General features: G+C 44.2%; 1 protein-coding gene across 1 annotated transcript in view; it reads left to right on the top strand.

Annotated features, from left to right (window-relative positions):
- Positions 1–13352, top strand: part of CDH13 (cadherin 13) — a 1041327-nt gene that overhangs the window by 780990 nt on the left and 246985 nt on the right. The window contains exon 7 of the mRNA XM_004437068.3: positions 1843–2021. Coding sequence (XP_004437125.1) covers positions 1843–2021 — 179 coding nt within the window. The remainder of the gene's footprint in view (positions 1–1842; positions 2022–13352) is intronic.

Raw genomic sequence — 13352 nt, 5'->3', positions numbered from 1 at the left:
CCAACCTGAGGGTGGTGAGATCCCCTTGTTTGCCTGATCGATCAGACCTAGTGGCTGATAATCTGATTCCAACGGTGGGGGAAGATAAACTGGCTCTGATGGTTTGAGAAGCGCTGTTATATATGGAAAATAAATACGGGGATGGTGGCTGAGCAAATGAATTCTGTTTCCTTTAAGCCTCAGTATTTTCTATATATGAATATTCCCACCGGGAATAGGTCTACCGCTTCCATCTCTTACCAGTTAGCTCACATTTTGTGGGTCCAAAAGGGTTGAGAATCAGAAGCTGGGGCTCTATATTCATAGAAGAACAAACTGCTATGAAAAATTATGGTTGGGCAGGTCACCCTGAGCCAAATACGATGGCTCACAATTGTCAAGACCAGCAGGTAGATGTGCTTGATTCCGCTCTGACCACGCTTCTATCAGTACTTATAATTATGCTCTTCTTAGATTAAATTTTAATTGCAAAAGCAATACATTCTCCTTGTAAAAACGACCCAAACATTACAGATTGGGCCAACATCTTCCCTCATCACCATCCCTAACCCCAGTCCCTCTCTCCTTTCCGAGATTTAACCACCATAACCAATGGAAGTTCACCTCTGCAGACCTTCTTCAGTGCATTTATGGACATAAGCTGCACCTGCAAAATAGATGTATAAAGTATTGTGGAATTTTCTATGTGCAAGCAGGTTCACAAAAATGCTATCATACTATGGGTAACATTCCTCAACCTGATGTTTCACTTAATACTCGATTTTGGAGGGTCTTCCATGTTACAACACGTTAGATCAACACCGTGTTTTAAATTACTGCAAAATATTTCATAGTGTGGGGAGACCATTAAGATATCAATTCCTCTGTTGTTGGACAGTTATGTTGTTTCCACATTTTTCACCATGGTGGATAATCCTGCTGTGAACATCCTTGCAAAAACCCCTTGTTGACATGCATGTGTGTTTCTGAAGGGTAGATACCAAGAGAGTGAATGCATTGTTTTTGACTAGTTGCTGCTCAGTTATCCTCAAAAGTGTCTTTATCAATTCCCCTTCCTATCAGCTGTGTCTGTGCAAGACTTGTTATCTAACACCCTTATCAACCCTTGACATAATCAAATCATCCTCATATCATCCTTGTCTTTATATCATCCTTATACCTCAAGTGCCTAAGACAGTGTGGTTGCCACACAGAAGGGCCTCAGTTAACATCTGCTCATGCTCCCTTTAGCTAGAATATCTTTTCCCATTGAGGTCTTCCTCCTTCACCTTGCTTACACCTCCTCACCCCTCAGGAGTCTGCACCAGGGACCTTTTCTGAACCCTAGGAGAGATGAGGTTGTTCTCCTGGGTGGTAATAATGCCATCTCTCAGTGCACTGACATGCTTTGTTATTCTTACCTTTTTATATGCTCTCTCTCCTGCACGTCTCTGCTGAACACCAGAGAATGTGCCTTTTTTGTACCTCTATTTCCCCAACAGCCGGCCCAGGGCCCCACACGTAGTAGGCATTCACTGAGAGCTTTTAAAATGAAGGCCGTTGTTATGGAGCCACATCCACAATGGAATGAAAGCCTGTGAAAATGAACAGCATATCAGCAGAAGGAGAAATTAAGCTGTCAATCTGCTGAACAGCAAAGATTTCTTTACATCAGGAGTTTTAACATAACAGAAGTGGGGGGAGAAAAGCTAAAATATAACAGAGCTAGGGAAATGCTTTGCGTTTTTAATTTGAAAAGTGATTGGCACACCACACTGTTGCCATTGCGCGGGTATGGGGGAGGGCTCTACCTGTCACTGTCACCCGCGTGACCATCTCCCACCCTCTGTCCTGCCCCCGCAGGGACCACGGTGATGCGGATGACAGCCTTTGACGCGGACGACCCCGCCACAGATAATGCCCTGCTGCGGTATAATATCCGTCAGCAGACGCCTGACAAGCCGTCTCCCAACATGTTCTACATCGATCCTGAGAAAGGAGACATCGTCACCGTGGTGTCACCCGCACTGCTGGACCGGGAGGTGAGCTGAAAGGCACACGTCTTCCTTTTCATGAGAATCGAAGGCAGCTCTCACAGGAGGGAAGATGCAGGGCTTATATAGTAGAGGCGGAAATGAGACATTTACACTCGGTTGGGTGGGGCATACCTATTAAGGGAAATGGGATATTATGTGACGATAGTATGTAAAACACACACTATCAAAAGCCATATCCTTTGGAATTATTTGTACTCATTCAATCTGATGCCTCTGTTTCTTCACTTACCACTGATTCTTGAGGCCCTCGTGATTCTGGACTCTACCTGTCCTTACCTTCCTGTCAGGAGGGAGGCCGAGGGACGAAGGAAGGAGGGACAGGGAGGGCGGTGAGGGAAGAGGATGGCTTTGTTCAAGATCATAAAGTCGGGGGGCATCCACTTCTTTCCTTTCTCAGTGCCCTGCTGTGCGCACCACTGCTTTCCCAGGAAACTCTCTCTTCCTCCTGTCTCTGCTCTTCTCCCAGTAGGCTGCTCTCTGAAACCTGATGCATCTTCTAGGTCAGACGTCACAAACGGGTGACCCCGGGACCTCAGTCAACACACTCTTGCTCTTTGGTTTTGGCCAGGGTGTTTTAAAGTTTTCACGTGAGTTGCCATGTCAAAATACTTAGATTTCATATTTCTTTTTAAAACATTCCAACTTCCAGAACTTCTGAAAATCAGAAATTCTGGAAATGTTGGGCCCAATTTCCACTTGTGGAGAGTCAGTCACAGTGGATGTGACCGTCTGATGGAGCTGGTGGCAGCTGTCCCATTTAAGTGGGGCCTGCGCTCCTGCCCCACCTAGGTCCCCCTCTATATGCGCCTCCTGGCCCTGGCCTTTCTCCTGAGTTCTGGGTCCACTCTGTAGCTCACCCCAGCATACTAAACCAACTTGGGGATTCCCCTCTGTCCATCACCTCCTCTGCCCACCCCATATCTACTCCCCTCCTGGAATTGCTTGTTCTTGACATGACATCATCCCACAGGCACGACCGCTGCAGTCACCCTTGACCTTCTGCAAGTACCATCTGCCCTGGTACCTGCTAGGTTTCCCTGATGGGCTCTGTGAATTTTCGCCTCAGTGTTTTTGATTAAACAAATCCCTGGGTCAGAAATGCCTTCTCCTCCCCTTTCTGCTTCCTGCACTGTAACTTCTCACAAGATTCTGGGTTAGATGCACCCCCTCTAAGAAGCTGTCCCCCTCCACCTGAGTCTTCCACAGTCTTGTTCTTCCTCCAAACTCTGACTGCACTTACCTGTAGCGATCACATGGCATTTGCCATTTTGCCCTTTAAGTTATCATTTGTCTCTTTAAGGAATATCCTGAGGGCAAAAGCAGTACAGGGACACGTGTCTAGTGAGAGAAGGAAACAACTTTTGGTGGTGAACACGATTCAGTCTATACAGAAGCCAAAATATAATGATGTACACCTGAAATTTACACAATGTTATAAACCAGTGTGACCTCGAAAAAAGAGAGGACCCAGCCCTGATGGCCCAGTGGGTAAAGTTTGGCACTCTCACCCCTTCAGCAGCCCGGGTTCGCTTCCCAGTCACGGAACCACACTACTCATCTGTCAGTTGCCCTGCTGTGGCGGTGGCTCACACAGAAGAACTAGAAGGACTTGCAACTGGGGTATACAACCATGCACTGGAGCTTTGGGAAGGAAAAAAAAAAAAAAAAAGGAGGAAGATTGGCAACAGATGTTTAGCTCAGGGTGAATCTTTCCCTGCAACAACAACAAAAAAATGGTTCAAACTGACATGATCATAAAAAAAGAAAAAAAAGAGTAGCCCCTTCCTCTAAATCTAGACCTATAGTGTCTAACACAGTAACCACTGGTCACATGTAGTTACTCAAATTTTAATTTACATTAATTGAAATTAAAATGTAAAACTCAGTTTCTTGGTCAGATTAGCCACATTTCAAGTGCTCAGTAGCCACATGTGGTTAGTGGCTACTGTTTGGCCAGGATGGGTGTAGAATATTACCATCATTAATGAAAGTTCTTTTGGGCAGCGCTGGCCTGCACTGCAGGTTTCTTAAGAACAGAGACTGTGGGGGCCAGCCCCATGGCGTAGCAGTTAAATGCACGCACTCTGCTGCTGGCGACCAGGGTTCGGATCCCAGGCGCGCACTGATGCACCGCTTCAAGCCATGTTGTGGTGGTGTCCCATATAAAGTGGAGGAAGATGGACACGGATGTTAGCCCAGGGCCAGTCTTCCTCAGCAAAAAGAGAGGGATTGGCATGGATGTTAGCTCAGGGCTGATCTTCCTCACAAAAAAAAAAAAAAAAAGAACAGAGACTGTGATCATATGCATGTGTGTATGTATCCCCACTGCCTAGCACAGTCTGAGCCCCCCTAAAAATCCTAACTGTGTGTTTTTTCGTGTATAAGCAAGAATGAGTTGGAAATGACACTAAGATTCTACACTCGAGAGGTAGGAAACAGTAACTAGAAATGGGAAATTATTGGAAGGGAGTGAGGAAATGAAATTTGCACTGAAACTGTGATTGTCACTTGGAAAATGTGATTGTTTCTGGTTAAAAATAGAAAAGCAGAAAAAAAAAGAACATATCGAGTCCATTTCCTTCATTTTGTCTCCTATTCTTGTTCCAATCCTCCCTTTTTGATGACGGCCTGACTGCCATAATGTCTTCTTTGGAAACAAGTAATGACTCTCCAACTCTCTTTTTATCCCCCCCCCCATATATGTGTGCATACACACACACACACACCAGCTTTCCTATAACCTCTAATTCTCCCAAAGGCCCTCGCAAAGTCTTCTTACAAGGGAAAGATGAAGTGCAGTGATTTCTCCATCTCAGCTTCTCTTTTTACTGATAAAAATGTTTTGTAAGTCTCTATTTATAAATCAAAGTGATAATATAGTGGATTATTCGATTCTTAAGGTTTATTTTGAGGACAAATGTGTTTCAAGCTCATGAGCATTTCATTTGGATTTTTGTTAAGTTGCAGTAATAATGGGAGTTGAATTAAGCACTTCTAGCCACAAAACATAAACAGCTCTGGAAAAAGAAAAAGATATACACAATGTACTGAAATTGGAAAATCAATGAAAATGAATGAAGAGTGTCACTCCGCTGTGAGGCTTTCCAGAGTTCAGTGCTGACCCAGGCAACATGGGTGCGATCTGAAGGAAAGAAGCGTCCCTGTGTTTAGGCAAGCCTTCCTCCGTTGGCTAGTGCTGCGTAAGCTTCTCTCCGGCGAGTTTGCTGAAAGGGTAAGACGTGACTCCACGTTACTCCTCTTTAAAGGGACAGAGCCTGCACCTCAGACTTCCAGTCTGTGTTTTCCCATTTGCAATGTTCTCCTCTCGCTGTGCCTTTCCTACGAGCCACGTGCATATGACGGTGCCTGCAACAGGATGTGGAATTCTTTGTCATTATTTCTGGACACCTTCTGAGGAGGCATCCTGTCTTAGGCATGGTTTTAAAAGTCTACTTCTGGACCATCTGGGCAGAACACTTAAAACAGATTTATGGGGGCCGGCCCGGTGGCGCAAGCAGTTAAGTGCGCGCGCTCCGCTGCGGCGGCCCAGGGCTCGCTGGTTCGGATCCCGGGCGCGCACCGACGCACTGCTTGGCAGGCCATGCTGTGGCGGCGTCCCATATAAAGTGGAGGGAGATGGGCACAGATGTTAGCCCAGGGCCAGTCTTCCTCAGCAAAAAAAGAGGAGGATTGGCGGATGTTAGCACAGGGCTGATCTCCTCACAAAAAAAAAAAAAAAAAAAAAAAAAGCAGAACACACACACACAAAAAAAAAAACAGATTTATGCACCGTTCATTTTTAGAAAATATTCCATTGGGACCCCTACAAACTTTGATTTGATTCAAATCAATATCAAGTTGAGTTACCCTGTCTTCACTCACAGTATCTCAAATAGCGTGTCTGAGCACTGAATATTGTGAGTGTAAATAGATAGGTCAGGGACCCCTTCTAGGGCAGGGGCCACTGAGACTGTACAAATGGTTTGCCCCCCTCCAGCCCCCACTTTGTCAGGAGTGGAGGCTCCAGAAACCCACTGGTTGACATGAGCTCAGTTGATAAGGTGTAAATTTTGTGTGTGTGTGAGGAAGATCAGCCCTGTGCTAACATCTGATGCCAATCCTCCTCTTTTATTTTTGCTGAGGAAGACTGGCCCTGGGCTAACATCCGTGCCCATCTTCCTCCACTTTATATGGGACGCCACCACAGCATGGCTTACCAAGCAGTGTGTCGGTGCGCACCGGGGATCTGAACTCGCAAACCCCGGGCCGCCGCAGCGTAGCGCGCGCACTTAACAGCTAGCGCCACCGGGCCTGCCCCAGGACGTAAATTTGTCACTTTGCTTTTCCATTTAGTACCTTTCCTTTCATGAATATTTCTCAAAGAGGACCCTGGCAGGGGTATTTACCCAAGAGAGAGATGACAGAGGGCTTCAGGGGAGGCGGCAGGCGCTGTTTCCTCTGAACCTGCCTTTCACATACTTACTTTGTAATGCAGCTTGTCAATGAGAACAGTCAAGGACGCCAGTAAACCATCTTTCATATGTTACCATTTTGTCGTTGCCCTTTCTTCTTCCCACACTCGCTCCCCTGGATGTCTCAAGTGGGGCCCATGGGGGCAGGTGCCCCCATCTGATCTGCTCTTCTCCACTCTCCAAGGAGGAAAGGGATTGGGTCCAGGTTGATCTCTGACATATTCCCAGTCCTTAGCACATGAGAGATGCTCAAAAAATATTTGTTGAGAGATGAAAGGAAGGATGTGAGGAAGAGAGAGAGGCAGGCAGCATGAAATGTCTTACATCTCTGTGTGCACAGGCCACTGTTTTGCAGGGTAATCTCCTTTCATTTCCCGGTGTGTTTGGGGTGGTGCAGCCTCTGGACCCAGAGTGCATGCACAGAGCCAAGAGCAAGACCACCCATGTCTCATCCACTCTGGGCAATGTGAAAATGCTAGAAGGCAGCTCACTCACATTCTCTATCTTCTGAGAACCTATAACTGACCTCTTCTTCTCCCTCCTAACCACGATCAGTAGCTGACTTGGCTGCCCATTCAATGGGCCAACATTGCCCAGCAGATGCCATCCAGTGGGTGGGTTAATGAGAGAGTTCTCCCTAAGATGTTCCTCCTCCACTGAGACCTTGGGGAGAACACCAGGACTATGTGGAAAATGATACAGACAGTGGAAGTGACAGTGGGTCAGTTCCTGCTCCCCACTATGTCCAAGGCTAACCTATACTGTGGCTTCCCCCAGAACTGGTGCATTTGTAGTCACCGTGATTCAGGAGTCCTCGGGGACAGTGCGGTTGACTGAGCTCCTGCTTTGGACAGTGGACCCCCGAGGGTGTGTAGCCTGGAAAAGAGGGGCTCAGAGGGCACACGAAGGCTGTCTTCATGTTTAAGGAGGGCTGGCTATGAGTTTAAGGAGGGCTGGCTATGAGTTTAAGGAGGGCTGGCTTTTGGAAAGAGGGAGTGGATTTGTTTTGCTTGGTCCCCAGGTGGTAAGAAGTGGAATCAACTAGGACCTTGTTCTCAAACTTTGCTAAGGGGCTTTAGAAATTCCAGTGCTCCAGCCAAAGCCTAGATCCATAAAATCAGAGTCTCAGGTGGTAGGATACAGGCATCAGCAGTTTAAAATAAAACAAAACCCAGGTGATTCAAACGTGCAGCAAGTCGGAGAAGCGCCGCCTTTGGAGACCATGTTTCAGTGTACTTAGGAGGTGGGATCCAGGCTCAGAACGCCGGCCCCATCATTTATTGGGTTTTTGACCTAAGTGAGTGTATTAGTTTCCTAGGCTGCTGTAACAAAGTACCACAAACCGGGTGGCTGAAAACAACAGAAATTTATTCTCTCACAGCTCTGGAAGTCAGGAGTCTGAAATCCAGGTGTCGGCAGGGCCAGGCTCCCTCTGAAGGCTCTAGGGGAGGATCCTTCCCCGCCTCTTCCAGCTTCTGGTAGTTGCCAGCAATCCTTGGCATTCCTTGGCTTATAGACACTTCACCCCAACCTCCACCTCCATGTTCACACGTCTGTCTTCTAACTGTGGGTCTTCACATTGTCTTCCTTCTGTGAGTGTCTGTGTCTTCTTATAAGACACCAGTCATATTGATTTGGACCCACCCTAATGACTTCATGTAATCTTTACTTGATTACATCTGCAAAGATCCTATTTCCAAATAAGGTCACATTCACAGGTACTAGTGGTTAGGACTTCACATGTCTTTTGAGGGGACACAGTTCAACCCATAACAGTGAGTTATTTGACCTCTCCATGCCTTAGTTATTCATTTGTAAAAATGGGAATAACAGCACCTACCTCAAATGCGTTGTTGGTGAGGATAAGCTATGTCAAAATCTGTAAAGCACATTGTCTATCCTGAATAAACACGAGCTATCATAATATCATTGTCAGTTGCAGTAGTAAATTATAAGAGTGGGTAGTTAGTTCCCTGTTGTAGAATGTATTCAAACATAAATTGCCCTTGGTAGGACATCACAGAAGGGATTCAGTTAACCCGTAAAGGTGATATCCTTAATGTCTTTTCCCACCTTGACACTATAGTTATTAAAAACATTTATTGAATACCTTCAATGTGCAATTTTCTCTGCAGGATGCTGCCTGGGAGTGTCAATTCCCCACCTGGCCAGCTGTGTGACCTTGGGCAAATCATTTAACCTCTCTGAGCCCATTTCGTCATCAGTAATGACTATGATTATGACATCTGCACTACCAACTACATCACCTTTTTGAGATATAAACAACCTCCTCTCCTTTTGCAAATAACAAAGCATTGTACAAACAGTGTGACCATTTGTCACACTTCCTACAGCTGTGATAACCGAGGCTCCAGTTCCCATCAGCTCCTGCTAAGAGCTTTATATATTGTTTCTACCCCCATGTTATAGATATAAGAAGAGTCTCCCTAAATTGCACAGACCACGTTCCCTTTGTTCTGTGAGTCATACCATGTCACTTTGGCTAATGCTGGGCTGGGTTTTACTGCAATTCCTCTGATTCACAGCTGAGTCATAAGAGCAGCTGCAGGGACCATTTATTGTTTTTCCCTTGTCATAGGTTTTGTGTTAATAGACATCAAGTTTCACTGGAAACATGGTGCACTCTCCATTACAAGCTTGTCTGTTTACTTTTCTGAAATCATACCAGAACATACACTTCCTGAAGAAAGAGACCTTGGATCCCTGTCCCGTCTATGTATTCCCATTGCCAAACATAGTGCCAGGTAAATAATAGGCACTCAGTAAAGATTTGTTGAATGGATAGATGGATGCATGGATGGCTGAATGAATGAACGAATGAATGGAGGATCTATGTTCCTTCCGTTTGTATTTATGACTAAATAGCTCACAGACTATCTCAAAAACTACTGCAAGGTCCACATCCCAGCATGGGTATGTAAACAGAGGAAATGATTTTATTTTAGTTGAGAGCTCAGTCTTGCCTTGTGTAATCATCCAGTGATCTAATGTATTCACCTTCTACCTCCCTCGTGACAGGAACTGCCCTAGGCTCTAAGAAATTCGTTGGTGGGTAGGATGCACATGAGGATCTGTGTCTCTCATCCTCATGTCTCTCAGAGACATGAGGATCATGTCTCTAAATGTTTAGAGAAGCGTTTGGAGAAAATAAGAGCCATATATCCCACTAAACGAAATGGGTCCATTTGGGCACTGTTTTATTCTTTTCCATGACCATACTCAGCCCCCCATTCTGACAGCTCTGTCTATGTTTTTAAACAATGTCTGGCTGCACTACAAAATACAATCGGATAAAGGTCCCTAATGTTTGATCAATGGTTTATTTAGTTGATCGTTTGGCCGCTAGACTGCCATTCATCAGCTGAAATCTGCCAACTTTTCTGAATATAGCCACAATTTGCAACTACTCGCAGTAGCTAATGGTCAGTTTTGGGGGTTCGTTTTTCTTTTTCTTCTTTTTTTACAAATGGAAACAGTTTCCAAAAGAGGCACTTAAAATGTGATCTCAACACTTTTACTGTGAGCATATCATCACTCTTTTTAAGGAGTCTGAGCTGACTTTTGAGCTGAAGTTTGAGCTTATTGTGTATTATCTAAGGAAAGTGATGGCCTGCCCATAAAAATGTACATACAATAAAATATATTGGGACTGTGAAGGTAATTTATTTTCTATTTTCAGCTGGTAAAAGATTTTCTGAAACTTCATAATGCCCCCAATTTTTAGGCCACATGTGACAACTGAGGGCATTTCCTTCCTTTTCTCCAAGGTAAGTGTCACATAAGGACTTATTGTTAGATTTATGTGCATTTATTTTCTATGAGAGATTCAGGAGTCCTTGAATATGTCAGAGAAGAAAACTGAAGAATGTTAGGGGGAACATCCTATGCAAAATTGTCAATGAACTTGGATGTGTACCTGCGAGTCGAAAGAGAAATGTGTTTTTAGTCAAGAGGATCCAAGTCAAGACATTGTCACATAGGCTGCATCTCCAGAAACATACTAAAGAAATGTGTGAAAATCATGATATCAAGTCAAACTGCCTGAAAAAATCATCATAGTAATAAGGGATAGCATTTCCGCCATGCCTTGAATGAAAGCAAGAAATAATCATCATACTCTCAGCAAAATAAATGTTTTGAGACTGCTCTGATCTAATGCTAATACTTTTCTCATTATCATCATGTTTAAAACATTGGCAGTAATTACACACTATTCAATCATGCTGTCAGGAATATTCTCTTTCTTTGTTTTGGTAGGTGGGACCAGAATTATTTAGTGAGTAGCATCCTCAACATTTCTGCGAGTTATTTACTCATAAATATTTTTGTTGGGATAATTTCCTCCATTTTTTTGTATCACTTGCTGCTGAGAAAACAGGGGGGAAAATATAGATGTAAATAAATTGTCATATTTTTAAAATAATGCATCATCCTTGCAAATGACACACAGATGGTGAACCACCCTATGCGAATTGCACTTGCTCTGTTGTGTCAGCAAATAAAATAGAATGGGACATTCATAAGTGATACTAAGCCCTGGGGTCTGAAATTCGGTTGCAATCAGGTGGGCCTTCTGCTGATAGCAACGGGGTTAGAGACAGAGAGGGCAGGGCCTTACCTTGTGGCCTCTTTCACTTCTCCACTCAGGATAAATTCTAGCAGGAGAACTTGAGGAGTCTCAGAACTCTGTTGGTGACCCCAACCATTTCCCTCATACCTCCAAGGTTGGCCTATTAACCCATGACAGCTAGTGCTGTGTCTAGTTGCCTACTATGACCTCAGCTTACCTGAAACCTGGTCTGAGAGGCATGGGCCAAGGGCATGGGTGCTGACTTTGACTCGGTGGTTTAATAGCCTACCTCCACCTTTTATCAGCCATGAGAACTCAGGCAGGTCACTTTACCTCTCTAAGCCTCAGTTTCTTCATCTGCCACAGTGAGGATCATCATAATCCCTCGCTCATAGGCTTATCAGATAGGTGAAATAAGATGTGCCCAGCACTCAGCACCATGCTAACTTATCCATAGGCACCCTGTAAGTATTACTTATTAGTTATTCTCATGATGGACAATGAGATTTAAGAAGCAGCACGAAGGTGAGATTTCTTTCTCCTGCAGGAAGTACATTTTTGTTCTGCCCACACAGCAGAGAACCTGGCAGGCTTTTAAAGTTCAGTGAAACACCAAGGTAATCTAGCTGCTAAAACCGAGGGACAAACGTTGACACTTATGTATTGAGCACCTACCAGTGTCTGCTGAATCCATGACACAGTGCCGGACATCAGGGATGCAAGATAGAGCTGCCTGGTAAGGGAGGAAAGCAGACATTTCAACAGCAAACACACACAGGATGTGCTGTTTGAACTAAGCCTTGGTGGGTGAATGGAAACCTGCAAGAAAGAAATTGAGAGAAGGGCATCATGGGGAGAGGGACAGCATGGACAAAGTCATGGCACATTCATATGTTACTTGAAGAGAGACCTGGGAGTTGAGGGTGTCATATAGAGAGATACCAGAAAAGAGCAGAGAGTTGGTAGAAGATGCAAAGAGTTTGGAATGTCATCCTCAGGACTGTGGATATATCCTATCGTAAACATAATACCACCAGCCATATCTAAACATTAAACACAGCTCTGATAAGCACAGTGTTCCCAGAGCCGTGACTTGGAGAGAAGGCGGGGTAAGCTAAAGGGGAGGTATCTGGGAAGCAGACTTGAGAATGCGTGGTGAGTGGAGTGGATTCACAGAGATTTCTAGCCTGATCCAGAGGAGAGACGGGGAGCTACGGCTGGAATCTAAATTCCTCAGGTTGTTAAATAGATTGTTAAAAACAACAGCCTATTTTGTATCTTCTGTTCTTATGCTTTTTAAAGTATTAGACAACCAGTGGTTACTTAGCACATGTTGAATCAAGAGCACTTAACTTTGTCATTAAGAGAGATTCATCATTTAGGATTTGACAAATGTCTAATTCTCTAAGCTTTTTCTTTTTTTCTCTCTCTTTGTGTTTCATATGGTAATAATAACTTAAAATGCAGGGAGATGATGAATTTAGAGCACTTCTGTTTTTCTGTCATTTCAAATCTCTCCATCTTATGTTATGTGAAGTAACCCAAGAAGCTGAAGAACTTTTTCTTTTTTGGAGAAAGTTCCTTTAGAGAGTAGTTTATTTCACTTTATCAGCCAAGAACTATCAGTAGCATGCTGAGGCAAGTTTTACTTCATTGACAGATTTTCCAGTTACTGAACTTAAATAACATTGTTCTCAATCCCATCCCTGTGAATAGTCCCGATCAGAGAGATACCCTCCAATTTAGAAAGAAGTTCTAGTTCAGTTCTGGCTTCAAACTGATGGAGAAAACGGGGAAAAGGTTTGCTCGTACCATATTGAGAACAACCATCATTTAAGGAAGAAAAAGCTAGCTGAGAGTCTTTGGAAAGTCGCTGTTTTTCGTACTTACCTTTAATATGCTCAGCCTCCAGCCAGGACCTGGGTTGTTACAACAGCTGGAGGATGCTTCCTCTGCAAAGCGTTTTAAGGGGAGGCGACCAGAAGCTAGAACAGTTAGATTAGGGCAAGCTAGCAGTAGACCATTTTAAGACATGATAACATCTCAAAATGCCTGGGATCCACATTCTTGCAGTTTTGTTTTCAAGAGGTATCTCATTTGCTGTACTTTTCCATAAAATAAATGTTCATTGATAATATTAGTCGGTGTTCTAAAAGCACAATCAACTTTATTGGATATATGGCACTCTGCTGTCACAGTCAACAATGAAAGGACTTTATGTTATAGGATCATCTATTAGATTAGAGGTCGGCA

This window comes from Ceratotherium simum, chromosome 30 (assembly GCF_057802395.1).
Source record: "Ceratotherium simum simum isolate JZ-2026a chromosome 30, ASM5780239v1, whole genome shotgun sequence".
NCBI classification, from domain to species: domain Eukaryota; kingdom Metazoa; phylum Chordata; class Mammalia; order Perissodactyla; family Rhinocerotidae; genus Ceratotherium; species Ceratotherium simum.
The sequence above is the reverse complement of the archived record's forward strand: the minus strand, read 5'-3'. Positions and strand labels throughout refer to the sequence as shown.